At 34.4% G+C, this 27996-nt stretch overlaps 4 protein-coding genes and 1 non-coding gene across 8 annotated transcripts; 3 read left to right on the top strand and 2 right to left on the bottom strand.

The window, feature by feature from the left end:
* The first annotated feature begins 95 nt into the window (after positions 1 to 95).
* On the top strand, positions 96 to 3949 carry LOC103494610 (peroxisomal membrane protein 13). Of its 2 annotated transcripts, XM_051087371.1 has the most exons (6): positions 96 to 378; positions 870 to 1106; positions 1196 to 1515; positions 2047 to 2139; positions 3358 to 3596; positions 3686 to 3949. In XM_051087371.1, the coding sequence occupies exons 1-5, from the start codon at positions 351 to 353 to the stop codon at positions 3568 to 3570; spliced, it is 891 nt and encodes a 296-aa protein (XP_050943328.1). In that variant the 5' UTR covers positions 96 to 350; the 3' UTR covers positions 3571 to 3596; positions 3686 to 3949. The 2 variants fall into 2 exon arrangements, with proteins under 2 accessions (XP_050943328.1, XP_016901552.2); XM_017046063.2 differs by lacking the exon at positions 3686 to 3949 and having other exon boundaries at positions 167 to 378; positions 3358 to 3600.
* A 1342-nt stretch (positions 3950 to 5291) lies between these two features.
* On the bottom strand, positions 5292 to 11016 carry LOC103494609 (uncharacterized GPI-anchored protein At1g61900). Its single transcript, XM_008455873.3, has 8 exons — positions 10750 to 11016; positions 9792 to 9940; positions 8453 to 9307; positions 7772 to 8017; positions 7651 to 7665; positions 6156 to 6296; positions 5987 to 6034; positions 5292 to 5504 (listed from the first exon to the last, which is right to left on the bottom strand). The coding sequence occupies exons 2-8, from the start codon at positions 9832 to 9834 to the stop codon at positions 5428 to 5430; spliced, it is 1425 nt and encodes a 474-aa protein (XP_008454095.2). The 5' UTR covers positions 9835 to 9940; positions 10750 to 11016; the 3' UTR covers positions 5292 to 5427.
* Positions 11017 to 18315: 7299 nt separating this feature from the next.
* Positions 18316 to 22716, bottom strand: LOC103494608 (putative pentatricopeptide repeat-containing protein At5g08490). Of its 3 annotated transcripts, none has more exons than XM_017046066.2 (2): positions 22566 to 22716; positions 18316 to 21160 (listed from the first exon to the last, which is right to left on the bottom strand). In XM_017046066.2, exon 2 carries the CDS (start codon positions 21049 to 21051, stop codon positions 18430 to 18432), a length of 2622 nt encoding a protein of 873 aa, XP_016901555.1. In that variant the 5' UTR covers positions 21052 to 21160; positions 22566 to 22716; the 3' UTR covers positions 18316 to 18429. The 3 variants fall into 3 exon arrangements, with proteins under 3 accessions (XP_016901555.1, XP_050943327.1, XP_050943326.1); XM_051087370.1 differs by lacking the exon at positions 22566 to 22716 and adding an exon at positions 21818 to 22557; XM_051087369.1 differs by lacking the exon at positions 22566 to 22716 and adding an exon at positions 22305 to 22556.
* Positions 22717 to 23483: 767 nt separating this feature from the next.
* Positions 23484 to 23556, top strand: TRNAE-CUC (transfer RNA glutamic acid (anticodon CUC)). The gene has a single exon. It is a non-coding gene; the product is annotated as a tRNA-Glu (tRNA).
* Positions 23557 to 24002: 446 nt separating this feature from the next.
* Positions 24003 to 25966, top strand: LOC103494606 (GEM-like protein 5). The gene is made up of 3 exons (XM_008455868.3): positions 24003 to 24589; positions 24692 to 24966; positions 25555 to 25966. Exons 1-3 carry the CDS (start codon positions 24274 to 24276, stop codon positions 25747 to 25749), a joined length of 786 nt encoding a protein of 261 aa, XP_008454090.2. The 5' UTR covers positions 24003 to 24273; the 3' UTR covers positions 25750 to 25966.
* Positions 25967 to 27996: the final 2030 nt, after the last annotated feature.

Genomic DNA, 27996 nt, shown 5'->3' with positions numbered 1-27996 from the left:
GATATTTTCTTTTCAAAGACGGGAGAGATGACTCATCTTCAAAAGGTTACATGGCTCCTCAAAAGATTGGATAGGATAAAGAACGTTTTCCACATTTATACATAATTGGATTAAAAAAATAAAAATAAAAATTGAAACTTTGAAATGATAAATTCATAATATAATATATATTAAAGCTTTGAAGCGGAATTGGGAGGATGAGACCGACTCGGATGCGGATTCATCTTGGCAACAAAACTTGCCCATAAGCTCACGCGTCCCCGTATTTTTTTTGTTCCGAACCCCTTCGGAGAGAGAGAGAGAGAATTTTGATCTCTCCCGATTTCTGATGCAATTTCTCACCGATTTCCATGGATTCTAAGCCTCCTCAGCCTTCAGGTTTGCCCAATTCATCCCTATTTCTCACCCCTTCTTTTTATTTGAGGTCGGCCTGTGGTTATCGTTTACCCTTTTGTTTTTCGGTGATAAAACCCTTGTTTTGATTATACTTTTAATGATTCTCTTTTTTTCTTTCGTGGGTTTGTGTTTTCTTGTTGGTTAATCGTGTACCCTTTTGTTTTGGGTTTGTATTTCAATAGATGAATGCATTAGGTTTTGTTAGATTGAGTTCGTATGGAGTAAGTTTACAGTTGACTTTGTAAAAAGACGAGATTGGATGATATATTGATGGGTTTCTAGCGTATACTTAGATGCTCTATCCACTTGGGTTCAATGTTCAAGATTATGATCTGAATCAATCATGATTTATACCTTAAGAGAAAGGGAGAAATTATGTTGCCTCTAATTGCTGTTGTTTCACCCGTTGTTTAATTTTATTTGCTTTAGAAGTCCTTTTTAATTTCACTTGATGATTTGTGATTGCATTGCAGCTTCTAATCCTCCACCAAAACCTTGGGAACGAGTAGGGGGATCGTCGGGTTCAGCACCTTTTAGACCGCCATCGGCTGGCAATACAAGTGATGTTGTAGAGGCTTCTGGGACTGCAAAACCGGGAGAAATTGTTTCTAGTTCTGATAGGACTGCTGCTGTTAATAGGAACTCACTCGGCAGGCCTGTCCCAACAAGGCCTTGGGAGCAAAATTATGGGAATAACAGCTACGGAGGAGGTTACGATTTAAATGTTTACTGATGTGTGCTTTTGCGTTTGATATTCTTACTTTGATGCTGAGGTTATTTCTTGTTTTTCTTAATGCAGCTTATGGTTCAACTATGAATAATTCTCTTTACGGTTCTGGAATGTATGGTTCTTCTTCTTATGGTGGAGGAATGTATGGAGGTGGAATGTATGGGAACAGCATGTATAGATCAGGAGGAGGTTATGGTGGGCTTTATGGATCTTCTGGTATGTACGGAAATAGTGGTATGTATGGAGGTGGAATGTATAATAGTGGAATTGGAGGTCCAATGGGCGGCTATGGAATGGGCATGGGTGGTCCTTATGGTGGTCAAGATCCAAATGACCCTTATGGTCCTCCCTCATCTCCTCCGGGATTTTGGATGTCATTTCTGCGAGTGGTAAGCAATTTTGTTGCATTGCTATTGTTCTTTTATTTTTGGTTGGGGTGAATGGGCAGAGCTGTAAGGTTTGCTCACCTTAACTTATCGCTATCTATTATTCTGAGGTTTATTACCTTAGTATGCTCGTTTTTGTCAAGTTGACTTAGTATCTATTAAAGCCGTAGATTGGATTTTGTACATGGAATGCTGTTTTTCTCAGCACTAATTTCTTATATTGTGCTTTATTCTTTTGGAAGTGTTTATTTTTGTGTGCTTCCTTTAAAAAAAAATTCAATGACTTCAAGATTGATTCAAGGTTGATTTGATAATTTCTAGATATCCTATGCCACCAACGAAGATTTTGTGTATTGTATTTGAAGTTAAAAAAATATGTTCTCATGTTCTGTAGTCCACTGTGGACTGGGTTAAGAAAACAAATATGATGGTTCTTATCAGTTATCTGTATCTATCTATTTTGTAATTCTGATTGCAATTACCTGAGGTTTATGTTTCAACTCCTGAATCATTGCCTTCTTGTTTCTGTGCCAGATGCATGGTGTTGTGAACTTCTTTGGTCGAATATCCATTCTTATTGACCAAAACACACAGGCATTTCATATGTTCATGACTGCACTACTTCAGGTATGCTTGTGCCCTTTTGACTTTACAACTCCCCTACTTTAGAAATGTTTCCTAGATTGTGCTGACCAACAACACGAATGAATTTTCTTTTCCCTTGGAGAAAGGAGAGATCCTATTTAAGATCCACAAATTTAAAACATACAGTCATAAAAGCAACAGTAATGGTAGATGTTTCATTTTCTAAGTGGTGGCTTGGAAGTGAAAAAGATAATTTAAATCTTCATTTATGATAGTTGTTTAATTTTCAAAGTGGGCACCTGGAATTAAAAACCAACTTTATTTATTTTGAAAAAAAAAACTCAAATTTCAACAGCTGTTACAGTTCCTTGTGCTGATTCACATAAACTTCTGGATATACCGTGCTGAATTTTCCCTGGAGAACGTGATTGTTCTTTTTTCCCCCTTCCCTTTCAAGATCCCAAACTAGGAGGCCTCAACAGGAGAGATATTTTGGTAGTCTACACCCCTTTTTGACGAGGAATCTTTTTATTTTGGATAACAAAAATGACTTTTCGCCTCGTCAGTGAAATATAGAAAAGAAAGAGGGTAGAAAGCCACGCAGCAAAAAAAAAAAGCCTGCCAGAAAGCCTCTTCAATCAGCCAAAATGTCGCTTTGAGCAATACAGATAGGAAACGACACTGCCATTTGCTAATTTTAAAAAGCCCAGGACACGAAAATGTTGTGAATACACTCTTTCATTTCTTTACTTTTTAGGGATTTATATAAATTTAACACAAAATACTAAATATACTCCACCAAATAGATCATAAAAGGTCGAATGATTAACAACTGTAGGAGATGAAACCTTTTTTTAATTCTTTTAACACATAATTAATTTGGGTTCAACATAAAAGGGACCACTCTCTGCAATTTTTTCCTAGATGTGCCCAGGAAGTGTTCCAACTGTGTCACGTGTCTAAAGTAAAAATAAGTAAATAAAAGTAGGACACAAGAAGTTGCGGGTTGGACGTATGTCTAGAGCTGTGTCTGACGTGGACACTCCACACTTCATAGATCCAACAATAGTATAATTACAAAATGATTTACTAATCCTACTCCAAGTAGCTGGAAGCTGTAACAAGAAATACCTCAGTGTTGTGATTGTATTACAATTAGATGGCTGCTACCTTGAACCGTAGATGACACAGATAGATAATTTTTTTTTTTCATAAAGAAATTGACGTCTATTCTCAATGTTTTGATGATTCCTGTTACAGCTTTTTGATCGCTCCGGTATGTTGTATGGAGAGCTTGCTAGATTTGTCTTGAGGCTGCTCGGAATCAAAACCAAACCTAGGAAGGTTGTAGGCCCTGATGGACTTCCACTTCCTGGAGCCCCCCATCCTCATCAAGGCCAGAACTTGATCGAAGGACCAAAGGCTGCTCCTGATGGCGCGTGGGATAATGTTTGGCCGAATGGCTCCCAGTAAATGAACAAATTTAATTACTATTGAAGGTAACGGAGCTTCATTTCTTACTTCCTAGTAAATATCTTCAAGAAATAACAATTTCTGCAGCTCATCAAGTTCGATTCTTACATTGCAGTGTACTCAAAACAAGAAGCATACTGGAAGATCTCAATCGGACAGAGAACTGAGATGTGATCCCAAGCTTGTATTAGCAGGATTGGCCTCAGCCTTGGCCGCAGTTTCTGGAATCCGAGAAGAACATAATATGAAAGTGATTTAAGCTGTCTGTGACATGAAATGCGTAGTTGGTTTTACTGGTTCTTTGGGTGGTTCAGTTCAGTACTATTCTTTTTTGTGGTGTATGATTGATGATAATAATGGAAAGAGATCATATTCTAAATTTCGTCTTCCCTCGTTTTCCTCTCTCTCTCTATACTTCAAGTACAATCGAACTTTTACTGCCAGCGAAGTAAAGGAACGAAACTGCTATTCATGACTTTGTTACTTGGTAGAGTAATTGATCGCATCGGTATTATACTAGATGACATGAGAGATTGTGGACAGAGAACTGTGACGTGAACACTCATCATTAGTGATTCATAACAAGAGGTGGACGTGAACACCTTTTGCTCGTGTTCACTACAAACCGATAGAATCGTAATAAAAAACCTATTGATTGTTTATTTCCATAGAATATAATAAAATATAGGTGTTTAAACGTAATGTCAGTTTTATAATTCCAATCAATTCTAATATGGTAAATAAATAACGAAAGATGAATGAATTTAATAAAAAGGAGGGTGCGTAATAAGCAAAGTAATTATATTGATAACCGTTTCTTCTACAATAGAAGTGCACTTGTGGATGCAGATTTTGTGTTATTACCGATAACCGTCGCTTCTGCTATAAAAGTAGATCTGTTGATGCGAATTCTGGGTTAAGAGCCTCCACGATTACAAAACACTGCTAAACAACAAACACTATCAAAGCTTAATTTTTCAAACTACCACTGCTAGATTGGGTAAGTGTCTAGAAGTTTCTTTAACGATCTCAAAACATACAAGTTGGTCAATTCTTCAACTCGATCAAACCCAAGTTTAATTGTGCACCCCAGCTCAACTCAAACCAACCCTCACAAATTCAAAGGTTAAAATCGAGAAAAGAAGAGTAATGGATGAAGATGAATGAAACAAACTACCAGAGCACTAAAGACAACCAACGTTGTTGGTGCTTTGTCAGCGACAAATGACAATGATTTGTACTTCTTTGACAAACGCTCAACTGATTTCATTAGTACAAAGTTGGCACCAGTGTGATCGCTCAAAAGGGAAATTGTTACATTTAGTAGAGTTCTTGTTAGGTTTGGGAAGATCATGTGGACTAGAGATTTTGGCATCGAGTAGAGAGAGAAGCTCTACCAACATTCGTAAGGTCAAACTGAAAATTTGATAGATCTGAAAACCAGACTGAACTGATCGATTCTTAAAATACCTAACTCAAACCAAACCAGAAATTTACCATCCCATGGTCAAAGGTTCAGCTTCTATCTCCACACTTTGAACACTAAACATTAATACAATAAATCAGCTGGGCATCAATCTTCACCATAGTGCCATTCAACTCTTAACAGATGGAATATAATGTAACCTGCAGTAGTGACATGCAACAATAATATATATATATATATATATAATAGATAGATATAGATAGGGAGAGAGAGGGAGAGAGAGAGAGAGAGTAAATAGAAAAAAAGAAGAAGAGCTACTACTATACAGAGACTCAAAATATACATACAAAAAATCCACAGTAAAATTCCCCAAAGACGGGCAGCCCCCAACCCCCACGTAGAACACCACCACAGAACATCATCTATCTAACTCAGTACAAAAATGCACTGACCATAATAAAAAATAAAAAAATGGGCATTGGGAAATCCAATCCTTCCTCACGCTGGCCTGCACATCATTTCATTTCCACATAAACAACTCAGCCATTGCATTTATAAGCTAACAAATATAACAAGGAACAAACATAAGAGAACTCAAATGGAAGTTTTAGCAAAACCATAAACAGGATCTTTGAAAACTAAATGGAAGTTTGATATGACTTTTAGAATAAGTGCTTTTGCTTTAGCCCATTTATAATCTGAAAACTCAATTATGAATTACCATACATTATTTTGGAACAGAATTTCAATTTCCATGTATACTATCTTCTTCAATTCAAAGCTTGAAAATATTTCTTGAGAACAAGATAAATTTGAAACCAAAGCATCCCAATTTGATTGCTAGACAAGATAACTAGATAAGCTTCACATGCTTATTCTAGAGCATGGTTCGAACTACTTTGTATCCTTTATCCTTCTCATCATGATGAATATATTACATCATAAAGAAAATAATTCACAAATAGAACTTCTTAAAGCAATGGTACCTACCACTATTTCTCCTCGTCTCTGATGTTGGTAGAGCAGGCAATGACATCTCTGCGCAAACATAATATAAGGCAAAGACAATGTCAAACTTATCAACCAATAAAAATCTTACGTTAAGCTGTTAAGTGTAACAAGCAAGAGAGCAAAATAAGTATCTATATCAATCAATTACCAGGTGCACAAAGAGATAGTGTCGAAATTGAAGATGATGAAGGCCACGGTGCTGCAATGTTATCAGTCAAATCACAAGTAAAACTAAAGCCTGTTGAGTTGTCAAATACCACATCTGAAGGCAGGCTCCGGAGAAGACATCCTAAAAGTTGAAAAAGAATAAAGTGAGAAATTTTCAGCACATATTTGTATGGTATCCCTTACTACTTTAGTACTAATATGAAAGAGTTGCCCCGAGGCTACATTACCCTCTGAGTACAAAGAGCTTAACCTCCCCTTTCTCAGGACTACTTGCTAATCACCAAAAGCCTGCCCTAACTATCATCATCTTACTCTATAAACAGATTGATCACTCCTCACTTTCATACAACCTAGTTTCCCCCACCATAACTAACTTTCATTGTACTACCTTTTTTTACCCCTTCTCAAATACTTCGGTAGAATTGGGTCCCTAACAATATTTTGGTAACAGAATAATTCTTCATTGGAGAAAAAAACAAAACGATAGGGAGACTCCACTGAAATGCAATGAATCACAACCATAAATTCCTCAGCACTAAACTCTTCCTGTGTCATTCACAGTGTTTTTAAAGGCTCAAGGCACACTAAGGCGCAATGGTCCTGAGCCTAAGCGCAAGGCGCACAAAACGGCACGGGCTTTTTTTTATGAGGCACACTATATATGTATATACACACACATACATACATACATATATATCTACAAAATTGAAAGGAGCAACAATGTATAAAATATAAGTATATAACCAAGGTAGAAATGAGAATTAACTCTAATGTATAAAATATTATAATATTGGTTTTCTATCCAAAAAAGAGAAGTCGCTCATTGAAGAAGAGAAGCCGCATAGTACTTTAAATGGGAGAAGAAGAGTCGTTTCTTAACTTGCACGTAATAGGTTTAAGAAACATATATAATATTTTTTTTTAGTTAAAGCCCAACCCACATTTTATAAAAAAACCCACGCCTATTGTGCCTATTGCACCTCAAGGAAAGCGCGCCTAAGCGAAGCCTTATTGAAAACGCCTCGCCTCTTCATGAATAAGCCCTAGTCGCACGACTTGAGCCTAGGCGTGCGCCTTTTAAAACACTGGTCATTCAGTCTTGAGGCATGCACTAGAGGTACTATAGGCCTTTTATTAAGGACACTTGCATTGGTTGTATCTTATTCTTATCCAATCTTTGGTGGTAATTGTTCCTTTTTATGAAATTATTTTGTTCTCTAACATATTGATAATTGATGAGCAAAAAATAATTTCGAGAAAATATTTCTGGAATTTGCACTTTCTGACCCAGCCAATATTCAGCATATTGTAAATATCTTGCCAGAGCTAAGGAGCAACCAGTAGCAATAAACAATGGCAACTACTAGACAAGACCTTAACAGCCTTAGTCATAGGTTCGACGATAGAGAGTAAGAAAAAGAAAAGATCAATCGTGATAAGAAGAAAAAAGTGCAAAATGGAGAAGAATTGCGAACCTTGCTGTCCATAGGCTGTATAGCAGATGCCACGCAGATGCACAAAACAAATTGGAATGTTAGACAAGATACAAACGGTGATGAGAAAAAAATTAGATAAAGTATGCAGTAGCCTTATTACCTTGAATGCTGAAATCTTTCAAGTCGACATCACACAGCTCATAAACATTTGTCATAACGCCACCTTTTCGCAACATGGATCCAAACATTGTTGCACAGATTATAGCTTGTTTGTTTGTAATTAACATCTGCTTTTGGATCCCCGCAATGTAAGAATTCAATGAGCTGCAGCATGAAGGACTAGGAGCAGCAACATTGCGGCAATCTTTAATTACTTCTGAAGGCTGCTCAAAATCCAAAGGGCAAACTGCATACAGATAATACTCATTTCAAATCCTTGCTCGTATGAGATCATTCAAAATGTAAATTATATGTCAGACAATTGGATGGCGACCATCCTATTCCCAAGAATAGATTCATGAAAAAGAACTTCTGCTGCAGTTCATGTTCTAACAATAAAGTACATGATGACATTAATTATTTAAAATATAAAGACCAAAATTAATCAGTATAAACATTATGCTTCGTTTCCAAGAAAGTGAAAAAAGATTGTTTAAATATGTCATCACTGAAAAAGTGACTGGTTGCAGGTGTTCGAAAGACGCAGAAATTTGCTCCTCTTACATCTACATCCCATAAAATGAAACTCGCATACTTAAAAATTCATATTTTCATATAGAAATATGAAAGCATTCTAGTGAAGATATAAAGTTCAAATAGAAAACACTGATAAACATCAAACCTTTGTTAACTTTGCAGGAAGATAATATTCGAAATGCAGTGTTGGCTGCATCTGAGGAGAGTTTCCTAGAAATATATGAATAAACAACTCTTTTACAATCATTTATTGAGTCAATATGAGTAGGCTGGCCTGCCACATTACTACTTGTATCGGTAGTAAATTGCCTTCCAGATATCTGAAGTGCCGCCTCCATGATAGCAGGCTGACATATTGGTCTACAACACTCCTTGAGAGGATCAACAGTATCACATGCATCCAATAATTTGCTTACGTTTACTAATTTTTCAAATGTCACAACATCTGTCACCGGACATGATCCACCGGTGAGATTTGAAGATTTGACAGAGCAAAGAGAGGGTATTGTCTGATTAGCTCCTCTGCTGGCTAAGATACTAATGATATCTGAAAAACAATCATTAGCAACTGCCTCTTGCAAAACCAACCGATCAGAAGTTAAGCCATAGAAACCCTGGAAGATATGGAGCAGACTACTTAGTTGTGGACAACAAATAACATTTCCTACAAGTGCTGCCATAGGCTGAGAACAATCTGATGCTGTTTTGTCCATAGCATTTGATATAACAGAAAAATTTACAGGGCACCTCCCAGTTAAAACTGGATCATATCTGGTAGGGAAAGTTGGATACATTGGGGGCAAAGATTCATTTGGATAAGGGTATTGTGGGATAACTGCAGGTGATATCTCTATAGGATCAAAGACCACACTACTAGGTGACTGAGCCTGCTCTCTCATGGATGAAACAAGATGATGCTTAACCACAGTTGGTAAGGCAACTCCATCATGAAAACTGGATATCCAAATGACAAACAATAGTAATCGGTGGCACATATTACCTGAAATAAGGTAACAACCAGCATTTAATATCGCATATGAATCCTGAAGAACATTTTGACATGAGATGACCACAAGATGCTTTGGACTCAAATAGCTTAATTTAATTGATTTTAATCAATTATCACATGCAATGCATGTTAAACATAGTCAAAAACCTTCGGATAGCTCATACATTATCAATGTGTACATCAATTTTTGATAAAAGTCAATACTCAATTCTACGAAACATGATACTTAGGATACTGAAAGTCTGACATACTAAATTTATAAGATCATCAGAACAAGTATAACATGGACATACTCTGTTTTAGTAAACTGATCACTAGGTCTCAGATTGAATAATATCCCGAAGATAAGTGAAATATCCAGAAGTTCTTAATTATAAAAACGTAATAATAATTAATAACGGAGGAGTCATTTGAAAACTAGAAATTCATGCTAGCTTAAAGATGAGGCCAGCCTGGGCAAAGAAAGTAGACCTACCATTCGGATAGCTGTAGCTTACAGTATGAAAGCAGTCCATCATTCCATTAGCCTCCAGGGGGCATTGACATATGCAAAATAATCCCCAGTTGTAATTTACTGAGCTTGTGGGAAAATGCTCTATAACATATTAAATACGCTAATTCCACCTACAACCACAAGATTCTAATTTAAACAATGTACCACACAAGATAAAAGCAACATAACTAAAAGGAAAAAGAATCACTTCATTTTAGCATGCTTCAAAACGAATAACAGCCACTGTAAATTAATCTATGCCACCTTCAGCAAGATGATCACAAGTAGCATCCATATATGCAATTTTATTGACATATTTCCAGAACTTTTGGAGTCAAACACAAGTACCAAAATATTGTAGATGCCCAACGAAACATCCCATCGGACAAAAGGGATTACTTTCTTAATGAAACTACAAAACTTAGTTTGAAAAGGTTAAAGTGAAGCTCAAAACATTATCATCATAAAAGAAACATTAAGCTTAATTAGTTAATATTCACATACTACAGGTCAAGTATAGACTGCAGCACAGAACCAAAATACACTCACCATGCAGTATCAACTAAATATTACCATTATTCAATATGTCAAGACTAACCACAATACCCGATCAACATAAACACACAACTTAGTGCAGAAAAATCATAATTAAGAAACCCTAAGCAACCTGAACTCAGACATGAATCTCTCTCCCAAATCCTAAGACATAAACCACCTTTCTAAAACTCTCACAAATCCACATCCAAAGCATCTTAAAATGGCTAATCCATAACAAACAGGACTTAAAACACCCAAAACAATCCCAGAAAACAAAAAGAGCAGCTTAACCACCACACAGCACCAAAATCCAGCTTCCACTAAAAAGAAAAGAGAAACCCATCACCATATTTCTCTTAACCAAACAAACAAAAAAAAAATACCCATTTCAAAAGAAACACACCTGAAGAAGTAGAACCCATTAAACAACTCCGGGAAGCGATTAACCGAGCATGAGCTTCAGAATCAACAGTCCAAGCACTCGGAAATTGTACCGGAAGTCGATCGGCAGGGAAATTGGCGACGTGGGTGGTTGTAAATCGGAAAAAATGGCGGTGGTGGAGTACCGGAAAGAGCCGGGAAGGGAATTTACCGGCTCCTTGCAGGCGTAAAAGCGAGGAGTAGGTAGTGGAGAGAGTGGGGAAGGGGAAAATGGGGGAAAAAATTAAATAAATAATGAAAAAAAGGCACCAACTTTACCTTTGTGTAAGCCAATTCGGATCTGGGTCAAGGGAAAAAAAACGGGTCTTGTCCGGACTTTGTTGGATCCGAATCCAATGAGAATCTTTCCTTGTTGGGGAATGGGGAGTGGGTATGAAAGCTTGACCTTTGCAATTGAAATAATATCCAAATTTATTTTGACTTTCTTTGTTTATTACTGAATTTGTTCAAATTAAATTAGGGCTAGTTTTAAAAATAGGTTCTTTGTTTTTTTTTATAAAAACAAAAATAGTTTTTTGTTGTCAGAATAAAAGTAGAAAAATATCATAAATGGTTTATTTTAAATTTTATTTTTACCTACTATATTTGTAGTTCCATGGTTGGGCCAAATATATATATTAAATAGTTCCTAAATGTACTTTTTTTTGTTTCTTATAAAAAAATACTTAGATGTTTTATTTTCAATAAGTTTCACTTTGAGTTTTACTTATTTTGTCAAGTCGGGAAACCGTAAGTAACCTTAGAAAAATTATGGTAATTCAACTAGTTACAAGCAATTATCGTTTAGACATAGAAACAAGGTATGCAATGACAATTTAAAAACGAAAATGAGAATAATAATGGTTATAAGTTGAAATAGCCACAACTTTATGAAAGCCTCAAAGATCTTATAGACAAATCAACAAGTAATTGAGATACAATTTTGATAAGCGGTTTTGAAGATAGTTATTCACTCTAAGCGAGTTATAAGAATATTATAACAATTCTCTTAAATAATACAACGGAATTGACAAAATTTTGAATATTACGATCAACTCAACTCGTGATAAAAACGAAAGAAAGCAAGGAGAGAAGATTTTCAAATTGAAATGTAATGAGATCCTTTGAAGGAATAAACAAGTTTGTAGTATTTATAGTTACTCTCCAAAATATAAAGAGTATAATAAAATAAATACAAAACTAAAACATCAGTCAAACATAACTCAATTGGATAGTTACTTCGACAAATTTAAACAAAACTCATCAAATGATAAGCTGCACATTTAACTTTATACATGTTAAAATTTGTAGATGAAACATTATTCAGTTTGATGGTTCAATTTGGTTTGAAAGTTTTAAAACTGAATTTAATCAGATTAAATTCATCCAACTTTCTCCTCTTTCACGATATTATGAAATATAAAACATATTGTTCGAGAACGAGGGTTCTTAATAAAATCGTCCCCTTCTAGAATGTTGGTGTTTTTTAATCGTATGCATCATGCCAGGAAGTTAGTGGGCTAATTGAGAAATAAAATTTGTACTTCAATATAATTAATTTTTTAAAAAATCAAGGACTAAATCTTCTCAAAGAGAACGAGGTACTATTGACTTAACCGAATCGTTTACGTGTTTTTATTTTTCAATATTTATTTCAACTTTTTCTATTACTCTAATTCTCCTAACACTTTAAACAAAGAAAATTAATAAACAAAAAAAATCATCATAATAAGAACGTTGTTTCCTTTTGTCATCGTATATAAAGTTTTTGAATTGGAATGCATAAATTTTCGTAAACCATCTACATTGATATAACTTCTTAGAAGAAGAAATGAATTATAAGTTCTAAAATAAATTAATCATATGGTTGAAAAGAAGAATATATATTTATATGATGAATCTCAATTAACAATTATGACAAAAAGAACTCAATTAATAGTTATGCTCTGAAGGGGTCTTTTGCTTAACCTTCCTTTTCTTAATGTCCTTGACCTTCCTTTTCTTAATGTCCTTAATGATCTCTTCTTTGATACTAATTCCTCTACAACGACTGATCGGATTACAACCACCAACGAGATTTACTAGAGTTGCACCCGCGTTAAGTTTCTCCTTATCAACGGGAACCATTCTCGTCGCATTAGTCTTCTCAATCATGTCGATGCTAATCAAGAAAATGACGATAAAGGTTAACACGATTCCTTTTGAGATGGTCATTATGGTAAAAAAAAAAGTAAATGCGACGAGATCGATGAAAATTGAGATTGATTTTGATGTTAAAATTTGTGAATATATTTATAATAGGGTAGCTCTTCCAAATTAAGCACTCGATTTCAAATATGGTTTAATTTTATATGGCGATGATTTTTTTCTAAATTTTTCTTTCTATTTGGAGGCGAATTCAACCGAATGATACCCTTTTTTTTGTTCTTCTTGTTTTTGTACCACTAATTTAACTTTTTGTTCTTTTTTTTATTGTTGTAATCCGTTTTACGTGGTCTGAGTTTAGATTTCGTTTGATGACCGTTTTTTAATTTTATATTTGTTTTCTTGTAAAGTTTTTACTATAGTTTTTCATCTTTATTGTCAAATAAATATAATATATTTGAAATTTTTATTCAAGTTTTTCAAACACAAAATCGAGTTTTCATAAAATTAGAGTTTTTTTTTTTTCATTTCTTAGAACTTTGGATAAGGATTGATTGAAAACACTTTTATAAAGTCATAAATCTGTTTGGTATTAGACACAAAGTTAAAAGTTTAAATATTTTTCTATTGGAATCATTTTTTAAACCTATTAAATACAAACTTGAAAATTCAACGGCAAGTTATAATTTAATCTAAAATAATAGTAAACCCTAATTTATTTGTTGCATATTACATGTTGAAGGCATATTAAAAGGCACTAATGTGAATGCTACTAACCTAAATAACATAACTAAACCCAAAATTAGTCTCTCATTTTATGCGAGAAACTTTCACTCTGTTGATCTTTCATAAGTTTACTCGTGTCTACATGTAAACATTTATAATCGAGATGATATTATATCACTTTTTAATATGTTTGACAACTCCCTTCATTGAGACACCAAATGTAGAAATTAATGGTGTGACATTGACCAACTGATCTATAACACAAATGGTAGCATAGGAGGCAATTTGGTATTGACCAAGCTTTAATTTTGTGATGCATTTGCTTCAGAGAATCCTTACAATTGTATGATAAAAGGGTCGTTTTATCTTTTATTATTCGTCTCATTTGTCACTTGAGATTCACCGTAAATTTTCATCTCATGCCTATACATGTAATGGTTGAGATTAAAACTCAGCTGACATAAAGTTTACAACTCCCGCTTAAAAGATTAGAGGTTTGAATCCCAAATTTCCGTTAGAAAAAACTTTGAGTAGGTCACTTTTCTCAACGCATAGTCCATTATAGCCAAATAATTCTCTACATTTTATTTGATCTCCTCCTCTTTGAGTGGTTCTCGAGTAGAACCGTTTTGTGCTTTGATCTCTCAAATGCTTCGATCATTGTTTTTCAATATTGTTAAATTAAGGTTTTATTTAAAAGCTTATATAGGACATGAATTGTTGCGTCGATCAAGTAATTAAATGATTTTTTTTTCAAATTTTTATACTAATTTTTTAAAAATCTATATTCCATAAATTATATTATATTTATTCAATTTAGTCCATGTACCAAGTCCTACAAACTTTAATATGTTTTATTTTCCTAATTCCATTGGTAATCCTTTTTTAGTTCAACAAAAGCTATAGCGAAGAATTCCACCTTTTAACATATAAACTTGTGGTTTATGTTTTGATGTGATGAAGTTTCTCGATATTGTAAAAAATAGATTAAAAGGAAAAGATAAACTTACTCATAAATGTGTCTAACAAGCTTGAAGCTTAAAAACACTACTTCTACACATAAATTTCTATATTTCACTATTCACTTTCTATTGATGCATCAGAACAAAATTTGAAAACTGAAAACGAAATTGTTACCAAATAGGGTCGTAGACTAGAGTAATTTTATGCATTTCATCTAATTATTCAATCATAATATATCACGTGATCAACTCTTATAATGCATCGAACATATATGGATCAAAATCTATATCGTTCTAAATATGTGTTTCCTATTGTACCAATTTTTATGACCTCTTGGAGTTTGTTCATGTGAAATAACATATAAACTTTATTGAAGCAATATTTAGAATTATTGATCAAAGCATGAACAACAAGAGAATCTATCATACCTTCTCTAAATTTCAAGAAATTAAAGATAAAAACATTATGTAAATATTGAGTTACACATTACATTATAATCTTCAAAATAGATATAATGAATTTGCATTACCCCTTTTGATGATGATGTTTGCACATCTTATTCATCATTCTATTCTTAATTCCGGTAAGAATCTCATTCTTTATTCCGATTCCTCGATACAAATTAGGAAATCTTTTAGGATGATTAGTAGTTGGTCGTGGAAATTGAGAAAGTCGTTTGGTACACAAGAATCTTGATCCATTTATCATGTCGATGCTAACTAAGAGAACGACAATAAAAACGAGCATGTTTCTCTTTGAGATCATTGTCGATAATGTAAGGTTCATCAACGATAATACAAACAACGATACTAAAATTCTTGACTTGAATGATGTAGAAAGATTTTAAACATGTTTTATATTTATACTAAATTAACCTAATCCATATTAAGTCTTTTGGTTTCAAATATGGTTTTATGGTTTGAATTGTATGGTTAAGGTTAAATCCTTTTCTTTTTATTTGACTGTGATTTGAACCAAAAGATAACCTCCTCTTTTTCCTTTTAATTAAGATTAGATCACACGAACATATAGGTTTAGATTTCTTTTAATACAAAGAGACGAAAAATTTAAACCTTTTAAACTTAACCCTAAACGTCAACTAATAGCGATTGAATTAAACACTTTTTTTGACTAGTTTTATAGAATTTAGGGTCTACGAATTTGTTTTTGTTCTATATTATTTTTGCAAGTTGTATTCGTTTATGCTAAAGTAATCCAAACATATGCAACTGTCTCTAAAGTCTAATGTATAAAGTTGATTTTAATTTTGTTCACAATAACATTTTAAATGCTTTAGAAGTTGTGAACCTGTTCGAAGGAGCTCTTTGTTCCCTAAGCTGACTTTTAGTAGGTTCATACTTCGCTTCGTGTCTTTGTAGGGGTCTCTTCTAGCTAATTATTGCAGACGATGGAGTCTTCGTGGCTTCCAATCATTTAGGCTATTTGGATACCATCTCTTTTAAGTTTTGTGTATTATTGATATTGATGTTTGTTTCTTCGACACTAATTTAAAGACATTCTCAAATACAACATAATGAACTAAAATATTTACAAAATATAACAAATTTTAAATTCTATCGACATCCATTAATAATAGAATTTAAATTTTTGCTATATTATGTAAATGATTTCGTCGGTTTTCTCATTTACAATAAATTTTCACATGGCCAAGTATTAAAAACAAAATGAAGTTTTTGAAAACTATATTTTTAATTTATTATTATTTTTAAATATTGATAGAAATTAGATAATAATACAAATAAAATCAGTGAAAGTAGTGTTTTAGAAACTTAACTTAAAAGAAAAAAAAAACAATTTTATCAAAATCAACCTTAGTTCTAAAAGAGAAAATTAAGGTCTATAAACACCATCTCATTCATAAGTTTTTGGAAAATTGTCAAAAATAATAAATTTGATAAAATATTTACAAAATATAACAAAATTTTATGTTCTATCAATGATGGATATTTATAAACACTGGTATGCTTTTTATAAACACTTATATGCTTTTACAAGTCATATTAATAGACAGTAATAAAAGTATATCATTGATAGAATCCAAAATTTTGTTATATATTGTAGATATCTTAGTTAATTTTACCGTATTTAAAAATATCTCAATTTTTTCTCTTTTCACTGTACTAAAACCAAGTGGAAATAAAGAAAAATAATTTTTCTAAAAAAATAAAAAACTTCCTTTTTCATTTTTAAATTTTTCTAAAATTCATGTTTTATTATAAGAGGAGCGAAGAATGTCAACATGGAAAATTCGAAGAAAAGAAGCATATATTTTAAAAAGAAAACTAAAAATTAAATTGTTCTTCCAACAAAAAGGAAAAAAAAAAACCAATGACAATAGTGGTTAAAATTTCTAACAAAGTTGAACGATTCTATGATATAATTAAATCTTCGAAGATGTTTGGAGCAAAATTGAAACCAAATTACATAGGTTAGAAGTTGTTTATAATTTCAGTTATTATTTTTATTACTATTATTATTTGAGTTCGTAATTGCACTTAATTTCATCCTACCCTTAAAAATCTCACTTTCTTGAAACAAATTAAATAATTGTGATAAACATTGAAAGTTTTATTATTTTATGAACAAGAATAAAACCAACCATTTAAGTCAACAATATTATGCTAAAAAATCAAGAAATTGTCATATAATTAACTTGCAAAAATAATAATATTGATAGAACACTAACACTATATTTGATATAACACTTACGATAGATGTCGATAATAGTCTATTAGGATACATCACTAATAGAAAAAAATATTTTACTATAATTGTAAATGTTTTGATTTATTTTGCTATACTTTAAAACAACATTTATACTAAAAAAATGACTGATGTTTAAACATGCTCGATGATAAATTCTAATAAAAAAATTGGGTAAAAGAAATACTTTGTTGACGAAAGAAATTAGGAGAAAGTTCCAAACACCTTAAAGTGATTACAAAAAAAGTGTCAATTGGCATGAAGCTAAAATGAGAGAAAAGATGCTTTGTGCTGCACCATGAAAAAGCCTTGGACAAAATCAATGATGCAAAGATGTCATAGATGGACATTTGTCAAGTAGAAGACCAACGAAAAGCCCACAACCATAATACAAAGACCATGATGCAAATGTTTGTGAAGTTCAAATATACTCAACCCTAATCATTTTCTATAAATCAAGCTCATATCATAACCAATTGCAAAAGCTACCTTGTAACATACAAATATCTCATCACGCATTTTGGTCATTTGAGGCAAGATCAAGTAGTCAACCTCATACATAAACAAGTAGAACGAACCCTTGTTTTGAAAATGATATATAAAGCTAACATTCAAAGAAGCAGAAAAAATCGTTTAAATTTTGAACTTTTTGCCGGTGGGCCATTGACGCAACATGAACATAACTCAACAATAATTGACATGTATTCCTCTTAAGATTAGAGACTAGAGTCTTTATACTCCAGGTTGTCCTAGGAAAATTATTTACAAATACCTCCATTTCCATAAATTGTAGTGACCAAAAATTCCTATGTTCACCTGCAAAAGATGACAGGATTTTTAGACAGGCATGACTTCTTGATAAACACAACTAAAAGAACAACTTTTGAATTTCAATTGGAAACTCACCAAGCCAGGAGCAAAAAGCTTACAAAAATCCTGCTAAGGATTTTTCAGAACTGTAGGAAGAAGAATGAGTTTTGACCATGGGATATATTGTAATGTACAAAGAATAAATTGAATGGAGACAGAAGAATTCAGATAACCTACAATGGCACTATAAATAACATTATTTCACAAAACAACATATCAAAATTTAATTACTCCGTCAAGTTATATCAACAGTTCTTTTAATTTGCTGGTGCAATGTATTTAACAGATTATAAATCATGTTTCTTTGAGGATGCAAAGAGTCTCCAGCTAAAAAAAAGTTCTTCTCTCCTTCCACTTCAATCCAACTACAACCGGGTGGCTTTTTCAATTCCTTCTCTTTCATCAGCTTTCTAACCTCCAAAACCCAATCCCATTTAGCATCTGCAGCATATAGGTTAGACATAACTACATAATTTCCTATATCATCAGCTTTAGTTTCAAACAGTTGCTCTGCCACAACAAGGCCCAATTCCACTTCATGGTGCGTCTTGCAGGCACCTAACAGTGTCCCCCATATATTAGCATCAGGCTGAATAGGCATCCCAATCACAAAAGAATATGCATCTTTGATTCGGCCTCCTCGTGCAAGGAGATCCACCACACAAGCATAGTGTTCCATGGTTGGTTTGATATGAATAACCTCTTCCATGGAATGAAATATGTTCAAACCTTGATCTACAAGACCAGTATGACTACAAGCAGATAAAATGGAAGTCACGACCACATGATCTGGCTTAACACCGGACTCGAGCATGTTAGTGAAAACCTTGAGTGCCTCCTCTCCCATCCCATGTATGGCATACCCGCTTATCATCGATGTGAACATAACTAAATCCTTCTGAGAGCTTGATTGGAAAAGCTTATAAGCACAATCCACAGCTCCACATTTTGCATATGAATCAAGTAAAGCTCCGTCCAAGTATACATCCTCAAAACATGATCTAAATGAATATCCATGACATTCTTTTAATAGGCGAAATGATGCTATTTCATTGCATGCTGGAAGGAGGCTCATAATACTAACTGCATCCGGTTTCATACCCTCAATTTGCAACCTACGGAAAATACTGAGCGCATCACAAGGACTATTATTTTCAGCATAAACCCGTATCATTAGATTCCAGGTGGTAAGATCAGTCTCAGACATGCCAGAAAATATTGTAAGTGCATCATTGGGTGACTTACAATTAACATAGCACGAAATCATTGAATTGCATGTCACCAAGTTTCTTTTTCCTGATGAACTTTCAAAAATCTTTAACGCATAATCTATAAAACCACATTTTGAATATGCATCAAGAAGAGCATTGAGTATAGTAGGACCATAATCACCTTCAAATAAACAAGCTCTAACTGAATAGCAATGAACCTCCTTAACTTTACACCCTCCTAAAACTGTAATGCAAAAATTGATTATACTGAAGATGGTAAAATGATCAGGTTTGAATCTTTCCCGCAGCATCAAGTGAAGGAGATGCAGGAATTGAGTGGTGTTCCCAAACTCTGCAAAAGCATTAAGCACTGAGTTCCAAGATATCAAATCTTTACTAGAAATCAAGGAAAATGAATGAAATGCTGATTTCACATCATTACATTTTGTATAGAAGCTAACTAAAGCATTTCCAACTGTTGAATCTTCACTCAAGATAGGATGACGAAGAATATAGCCATGGATCATTTTCCCCATTAGCATATTTTGTGAGTATGCACAAGAAGGTAAAACGCTAATCAAAGTTACAGAATCTGGATCGATTCCTAAGCATAGTAACTTGCAGAAATGATCTACAGCGTCCAACCACTTGTCATTCAATGAATATCCAGAAATTATAGTATTCCATGAAACCAAGTCTTTCTGCTTCAGGTGCGAGAACAAAATCTCTGCTTCTTCCATCTTTCCAACCCTCAAATAAAGGTTCATCAACGCATTGCAGACAGAAATATCTTCTATCAATTCAGTCCTACGCTGTATATAACCATGGATCTCTTTTCCAAACCTGCAGGAAACATTATTACCGAAGGAAGCACAAACAGGTAAAATACATGCAATTGTTACATAATTTGGTTCTATAGGTTCTTCCAGCATCAGACTAAACAATTGTAATGCATCAGACATTAAATTCTTTTCTGCTAAAGCCGAGATTATAGTATTCCATGTAACAACATCCTTGTGAATAATGCTGTTAAATGCAGCATATGCATCGTACTGTGGCTGCCCAGATTTGGCATACATCGATATGAGAGCATTTCCAACAAGTGTATCCCTGTCCAATCCGGATTTCATAACAAAAGAATGTATACTTTTCCCAACAACACCTTTCCCCACACGAGAACATACTGGAAGAATGCTAGCAATTGTAATAGCACTTGCCTTCACTTCCCCCTCTGCGTGCATCTTAACAAACAATCTTATGGCCTTAGTATCATGTATTTGAGACCTACAATACCCAGATAAGATTATGTTCCAGGTAACAACATCACGGTGATCCAATTGTTCAAATAACTTCCAACATTCATCGAAAGCACCATATTTGGCATACAAGTTCAGTAATCCCTTATACACAGACTGGCATGCTATTTCCCCCTGTTTCACTGCATAACCTTGAAGTGCTTTTCCTACGTTGATAGCAAAAAGAGCAGCACATGATTTGAAAACAGCAGCAAAAATGTGGTTATCAGGTTTAAAGCCCGATGAGCATTGGAACTTATGAACAAAAACGGACAAAACTTCTTGGTGTTTTGCATTTAAACAAAGATTTCTTATCGTTGAACTCCAAGAATTGAAATCCAGTGGAAGCATATCTACAGATAGCTCTTACATACTTCCAATCCAATCAAAGGAATCAACAAGATTAGTCTGCTAGGAACTCCAATCAAGGCCTTCTTGAGTCCGAGCATGCCAACAGGGCCTGTATTTTTCCATCAAGACACCAAACTTACGAATTAGATAGGCTAGCAACATCTAAGAAATTTTTCTCTGTTGAACTTAATTTAGATTTACAACTTTGACTGCCATGACTAGAGGTTAGTATCTAGTTCTAAAACTTCATTCCAACTTTGGATACACTAACAAGAGACTTGAAAACACAAAGGAATGACCAATAAGCTATTGTTCCAAACTCATGAATTTGCTCAGCTTAAAGGATGGTCAATAACTAAATGGTGAAGAATTGCAAAGGAAACATTTACAGTGTCAAAGATTCAACTGCCATTTCAACCAAGCCAACGTTATCACATATGTTATACAAAGTTCGCATGCATACTCAACAATCTCATAACCTATAACTCTTAGCACTCCAATCTAGTGTACAAATATTAAACAAAAGAAAAGGCAATGATTTCTAACCCAATCAATATGCTCGAAAAAAAAAACTGCAAAACCCAAACACCGCAACATATACAAAAGGTCTTAAAATCACCGATTGACCAAAAACTCGAGCCGATGGTTAAAGAAAATTTAATATCATATCATCCAATACGCCTCGCTTGTGGGCTTGAAATACAAAGTAGACCCTAGTAGTGAAAATCAATATCAACCGAGAAGAAAATAACATTACGGGGCTTACCTCATGGACCACTTACTCTGATACCATTTTAATATCATATCATGCAACAAAGAGATTACTTTCTGATGCAAGAAAAATAGGGGTTAATCGGGTAAAATTCTAGGTTAATTCCTTTTTATCCCATGTTGTAAGAAATTCTATAAATAGAAGTTTTCCTCCTTGTATGAAGCACATTATCATTTTGAAAAGTTTACACTCTACTCTTTGTTCTTGGAGGATTTCTTCTTGATGCGGCTACTTAGGACACATTGCTTTCTTAACTGAAAAACTCAACGGAGAGAACTATTTCAATTGCATTGTATTTTGCAAGTATGTAAAAGTCAAAGTGAAGCTCATAGATTATCATCTTCAAGAAATGTCAAGCTTAATAGGTTACTGTTCACAAGCTACATTCAAATATCCTATAGACTTCAGTACAAAACGAAAATACACAACAATTTAGAGCAGAAAAATCACAATTCAGAAACCCTAAACAATTGGAACTCACACATCAATCTCTCTCCAAAATCCAAACACATAAATACATATAAATCAGTTATATGGCAAGCGCTATCGTGAATCCAAATCCCAAGCATCTTCATATGACTAATCCATGAACACAGAAGTTTAAAAAATAATTACAGAAAGTAGAAAGAACAGCTCAACCAAACGGAACAACGACAAGAAAGCAGTAAAATCGAGTTTCCATTGAAAGAAAAAAGACCCTATAACCATCTTTGTCCAAGCTAAGAAAGAGAAAACTGCCCACCTGAAAAAGATGAGCCCACCGAATAAATCCATGTAGCTTGCGATTAAACGAGCATGAACTTCGGAATCTACAGCCAAAAGCACCCGTAGCAGACCGGACCAAGTTCGGTTCAGAACGGACAACGGTCCGAACCGAATCGAAAAGGAGCGAGTCGAATTAGGTTACCCTAATTTTTCTTTTGGTGTGAGTGCGATATACAATGTTCTAAGTTTTATTTAGATGTGAATTAGATTGAGGAATATTTGGACTAAAAAAAAAAAAATTGGTATTTTGTTGTTGCTGTTTAGAAAAGGAGAATTCTCTGTCTAGTAATATTGTAAAAAAAACGAAGGTGTTACGAAATTTCGTAAGTTAATGATACGGTTGATTCATTTAATATCTCAATTTTTTTTGGTAATATTTATTTTAAATTTTCTTTCCCTAAACATTTAAATATGTTATCAAACGATGAAAGAGTGGATGATATGATGTTCCATGACTCTTCAATGATTTCACGGAAATTGGTATGTCTAAGAAATGGGGAAAAAGTCAAACCTAACACATTGCTTTTGGTCTTTCTTGAGGCCCGAGTAATGTTATCATGGGTAATAAGAACTTTTTGGACTTCTTTGTGACCTCGAGTAATGCTGATTTGGTCTAAGACACTTTCTTAACCTCGAAAATTAAAATAATGAAGTACTAAAAAATAATGGCACTTTTCAAAATGCACCATTGAGACTTTTGTAGTTTGGTTTGAACTATTTTTTATCGTTTCGTAATATGCAATTTCTCGACTTATTTATTTATAAAGTATTTAATCTTCACTATGTGTTTATCGTGTCATTAAACTAATCCACGGCAAAGACATTAACTATTACGTTTGAAGTTAATGTTCATTTATACATTATTATAAAATAAATGTTAAACACTATCAACAAATCCGTTGTAGTCTAGTTGGTTAGGATATTCGGCTCTCACCCGAAAGACCCGGGTTCAAGTCCCGGCAACGGAATAATATTTTTTCCTTCATTGATTATACATACTATCAAGTTTTAAAAGAATACTAACAACGCAATTGTCTAAATCTTTAGTTTCAAATCATTAAAATTAGAAACATTTAAAACCTTTAAGTATGCTGATGTAATTAAATTTCATTTTGTATTACATAGTTCGGGAATGACATTAAAAATTGTGACTTTGGACAAAAGTTTATTGTAAACATGACCTTATTGACATGCCTAGCGGTTTAGAAAAACAAAATTTTAAGAGGACTACTTATCTAAATATCGAAATTTTCGGGTCACATCCTACAATTATCCCAATACGATTATTTATTTATTTATTTTGTTCCAAAAATGGTTACTCGCGCCACGTTGCTTAGAGCTATCTATGCCCCGCACGTGTCAAGTGCATATATTATTAAAAAGAAAAATAAAATAAAATAAAATAAAATCTCTTCATCATTTGAAGTCAAACTTTCTCCGATAGTTCCAGATTTCTCCCTTTTCGTTTTCAACAACTCAGCCGTCATTTTCCCTTTGAAAAATCCATCGTCGAATTTTCCTTCTTCTTCGTTACGAAGGAATAACTACAATTCTTTCATCGAGAAAACGCGTCACGTTTCTCGGATCTCAATTCCAACTCCTCCATATAAAGTCTTCCCTCCACCTTCATTTCTCAATCGAATCGATCTCAGTAAGAAAAACAAAATCGAAAAAGTAGATCCACTATGGCCGGAACATCCGGAGATCCTAAACCCACTGAATCTCATCCCTCTCCTGCACCGCCGCCGTCGACGGAGGACGAATCAAAGAAATGGGGAACACACGTCATGGGACCACCGGCAGCCCCCACCGAACATCCGGATAACCAGAAGGCAGCGTTCTGGAACGCCGCCGCTCAGCAGCAGATTCACCATCATCCGTACGTTCAGTACTCTCCAGTGGATCATCGGCCAAGTTCGAACCCGTTGGAGCCCGTGGTACACGCCTTCAATTCATGGAGCAACAAAGCAGAGACGTTCGCGCGTAACATTTGGCACAATCGTAAGTAGAATTTAGCGTTAGATTGAAACTAGGGTTTCTGGTTTTTTTGGGGTTTATTTTTCTCATTTGATTTAGGGATTTTGGAATTGTGAATTTTTGTAGTGAGGACTGGGCCGTCGATGTCGGAAGCGGCTTGGGGGAAAGTGAATTTGACGGCGAAGGCTATAACGGAAGGGGGATTTGAGTCTTTGTTTAAGCAGACGTTCGTGACGGAGGCTAATGAGAAATTGATGAAAAGCTTTGCTTGCTATCTCTCCACCGCGACGGGTCCGGTGGCTGGAACTCTGTATTTGTCGACGGTGCGCGTGGCGTTTTGTAGCGATCGCCCACTTTACTTCACTGCTCCCTCAGGCCAACCGTCTTGGAGCTACTACAAGGTAAACTCATGCCTCAATTATACTTTTTTTTTTTTGGATGAAAGTATAATATTGTGAATTTCGATGCGTTTCGAATGGATTGTTATTGTTTGCGATGTAATATTTTTGGGTTCAAACTAATCTATAAGAAATAGTATACACTAAACAAATAGGAAAAAAAGAGTGCTTACATAACATTTTGAGAGAGAACTTATATAATCGGTTGAACTACAGAGGCAAAATGTAACTCACTCCCAAAAAGACATGTTATTTTGTGTAGTTCATATGATTTACTATTTCTCTCTTTTCAACTGAGGAAAAAAATGGTTGAACAAAAAAATGAATTGAACATGAAAATTATGCATTAATTGTATGATAGAAATTTTAGTAATTTTTATATGGGTAGTAGGAAGATGCACAAATATGCATGTCTTCTCTCCATCTTTGTATGAACTAGAAGGTGACATATTAAAGGAACACAAAAGCTAACCTCGACCCAGTTAGTGGTTGGATTTTTTAGGTTACATCATTGGGAAGAACACACACACACACACACAAAATTTAAAATTTCTATATGAATGAAAAATGATGTGGGGATTGATTGGGCAGGTAATGATACCATTGTCGCATATAGCGACAGTGAATCCGGTGACAATGCCGGGGAACCCATCGGCGAGGTACCTTCAGATAACCACCGTGGACGGCCATGAATTTTGGTTTATGGGTTTCGTCAATTTCGAGAAGGCAACCCACAACCTCTTAAACGCCGTCTCCGCCCATAATTCTCCTCCCTCCGCTGTCTGACGGCCATGATCCGAAACTTGTTACACCATTTTCTCTTTCTTATACATTTTTTGTAATATATATATATATATATATGGTATTCAGGTTTTTTTTTTTCTTTTTCCTATGGCTTTCTTGTTTCATATATGTATTATTTATTTATTTTTGTTAGTTTTGGAGTCTTTTTCACTCTGATTATACTATTTTGGTAGATAATAAATTATGTACTGTTTACCTATGTTGTATCAGTTTTATTTATTGTTTTTATTGATCAGCTTATATGTTAAGCTGTGATATAAAGATTGATAACGTGTTTTATCATTTATGTTAGAGGTACTTGTCAAAAGTTCAAAACTGCGAAAACCTAACTGTTTTGCAAACTGAACTGAAACCGAATTAATATGGTTCAGTGTGGTTTGCTATAATTTGAGACATCTCATATCTAAAAACTGTATTAAAACCCTAATATATATCTTTAATATTATATATGTTTTTGTCACATAGTGGCCTTTGACATGTATGCTTAATACAAAAAGAATGAGATTCATATCTCTGTCTTCTCCCCTTCACACGCAATGCAACGTCTCTCCCTCCGTTTCTTCAGGTTAGATCCGACTCTTTTCTCCTTCTCTTTCTTCACTCACCGCCTCTCTCTCTCCTTTTCTTCACGTTACTGACATCCCCCAGTAGTTGAACCAGTCGTTCGAAGAACAGAAGACTCTGCTCAAGAATAAGGATTAGATCTAGAACAGAAACAAAGGTGTAAAGACATGTTTTTGAGAAAATATATGAGACCTGAAATTCTTGAACAACAGAAGACTCAAAGTGAGGGACCCTGGTGAGGGGACCAACCAAGTTGGGTGCATATATAGGCCCACCCAAAGGAATTGAGAGGCCATCTCCATTAAGACCAATCTCCTCTGAAGCTCCAGCCCTGTCTCTCGCCTCCATGGCTCTGGTAACGACCCAACTTTTCTGAAAAAAAACATGTAAGGTTTAGAAAACATAAAATTTGGTTGTGATTAATAAAAAGAAAATCCACAAAAGCTTTATTACATAAAATAACATTGAATTTGCTCGCGTTCCCTTAAACAATAATTCTAAACCGAAATAGAAATTCCAAAATGGAACATTTGATTCATTCCAATGCTAGTCATTGTACTCTTAAATAATTTAATAAAAAACGACAAATCAAAATCATGATGCAGAAGCTTACGACTAATCTGTTCCCTAGGCCCGCGTTGCAACCACCCGTTTACCTAGAAGAAAACAAAATGGGAAAGGATGAGTATTATATAATAATAAAAATACTTAGGACGTGACCCCTGGCGAGGTCCACCATGCATATTTGAACCACACAAATGTTCAAATGCATCCAGCATGCATACAAGAAACCAGAACATAAGCTTATACGTTATGGCACTCTCGTCACACAAATATAGTATACACAACTCTTAGGTGTTGATATTTTATGAGATATGACACCCACATCACACAAATGCGGTGTACACAACTCATAGTCTACACAGAGCTCATGCCATGAACACTTGTGTCGCACAGAACCTCACACAAACCGTTAGTGTAGATGGCATGCTTACAACAAATATCAAACAAACATAACTATTAGAATTAGTAGGGCTTTGTCCTTAGAATATTTTTGAAAAGAATAATATAGAAGATTTTATTTCCTAAATCTTTTCTAAATCTTTTCCTTTCTTACTCCTATTGTATTCTATTTTTTCTCTCCCTTTGAACCTATTTTATTCATTTATAAGAAAAATAATAAAAACTAAAGTATCGTGGTTTTTCTCCCGCTTCCGGTTCTCAGGTTTCCACGTAAGTCTCGTGTTGGTGTTAATTGCTTTCGATAAGGTATTAGAGCAAAGCAATAACGAAACCCTAGAAACTAACCTAGGAGAAACTGAACCCGTCACTGCCGCCACCGCCGGGATCGCAGCCATGGAGAAATTACTCCAAAACCTACAAAATCCGTCGATCTACACAACGGAAGTAGTTTCGCAGCCATACGCGCCGACGTCTTTTCATTTCATCGCCCAGCCCATTCCCCTCTACGCGCTGTCGGATGTCCAGCAATGTTTACAAGCAGCCCTAGGATATTTAGGATCACATCCTTCTACTTTTATAAAATGTTCCCATACCGATGGTGGTGGTTTAACCGGTTTTCTTTTTCTTAACACTGGACTAGAACAACTCTGATTTGAAGTTTCGTCTATCGAGAATGAAGTCATCTGAATAATCATCAAACAA

Source organism: Cucumis melo, chromosome 7, assembly GCF_025177605.1.
Source record: "Cucumis melo cultivar AY chromosome 7, USDA_Cmelo_AY_1.0, whole genome shotgun sequence".
NCBI lineage: Eukaryota > Viridiplantae > Streptophyta > Magnoliopsida > Cucurbitales > Cucurbitaceae > Cucumis > Cucumis melo.
The sequence above is the reverse complement of the archived record's forward strand: the minus strand, read 5'-3'. Positions and strand labels throughout refer to the sequence as shown.

What these genes read in the sequence shown, in the direction of transcription:
- LOC103494610 (XM_051087371.1), top strand. Translation starts at nt 351, where the DNA reads ATGGATTCTAAGCCTCCTCAGCCTTCAG. An exon ending in TAAGCCTCCTCAGCCTTCAG is followed by an intron (nt 379 to 869) that starts GTTTGCCCAATT and finishes ATTGCATTGCAG; the next exon opens with CTTCTAATCCTCCACCAAAA. An exon ending in TCATGACTGCACTACTTCAG is followed by an intron (nt 2,140 to 3,357) that starts GTATGCTTGTGC and finishes TTCCTGTTACAG; the next exon opens with CTTTTTGATCGCTCCGGTAT.
- LOC103494609 (XM_008455873.3), bottom strand. Translation starts at nt 9,834, where the DNA reads ATGATGGACTGCTTTCATACTGTAAGCTACAGCTATCCGAATG. An exon ending in AAGCTACAGCTATCCGAATG is followed by an intron (nt 9,308 to 9,791) that starts GTAGGTCTACTT and finishes ACCTTATTTCAG; the next exon opens with GTAATATGTGCCACCGATTA. An exon ending in TTCCTGCAAAGTTAACAAAG is followed by an intron (nt 8,018 to 8,452) that starts GTTTGATGTTTA and finishes ATCTGTATGCAG; the next exon opens with TTTGCCCTTTGGATTTTGAG.
- LOC103494608 (XM_017046066.2), bottom strand. Translation starts at nt 21,051, where the DNA reads ATGCTTCCACTGGATTTCAATTCTTGGAGTTCAACGATAAGAAATCTT.
- LOC103494606 (XM_008455868.3), top strand. Translation starts at nt 24,274, where the DNA reads ATGGCCGGAACATCCGGAGATCCTAAACCCACTGAATCTCATCCCTCT. An exon ending in GCGTAACATTTGGCACAATC is followed by an intron (nt 24,590 to 24,691) that starts GTAAGTAGAATT and finishes GAATTTTTGTAG; the next exon opens with TGAGGACTGGGCCGTCGATG. An exon ending in CGTCTTGGAGCTACTACAAG is followed by an intron (nt 24,967 to 25,554) that starts GTAAACTCATGC and finishes TTGATTGGGCAG; the next exon opens with GTAATGATACCATTGTCGCA.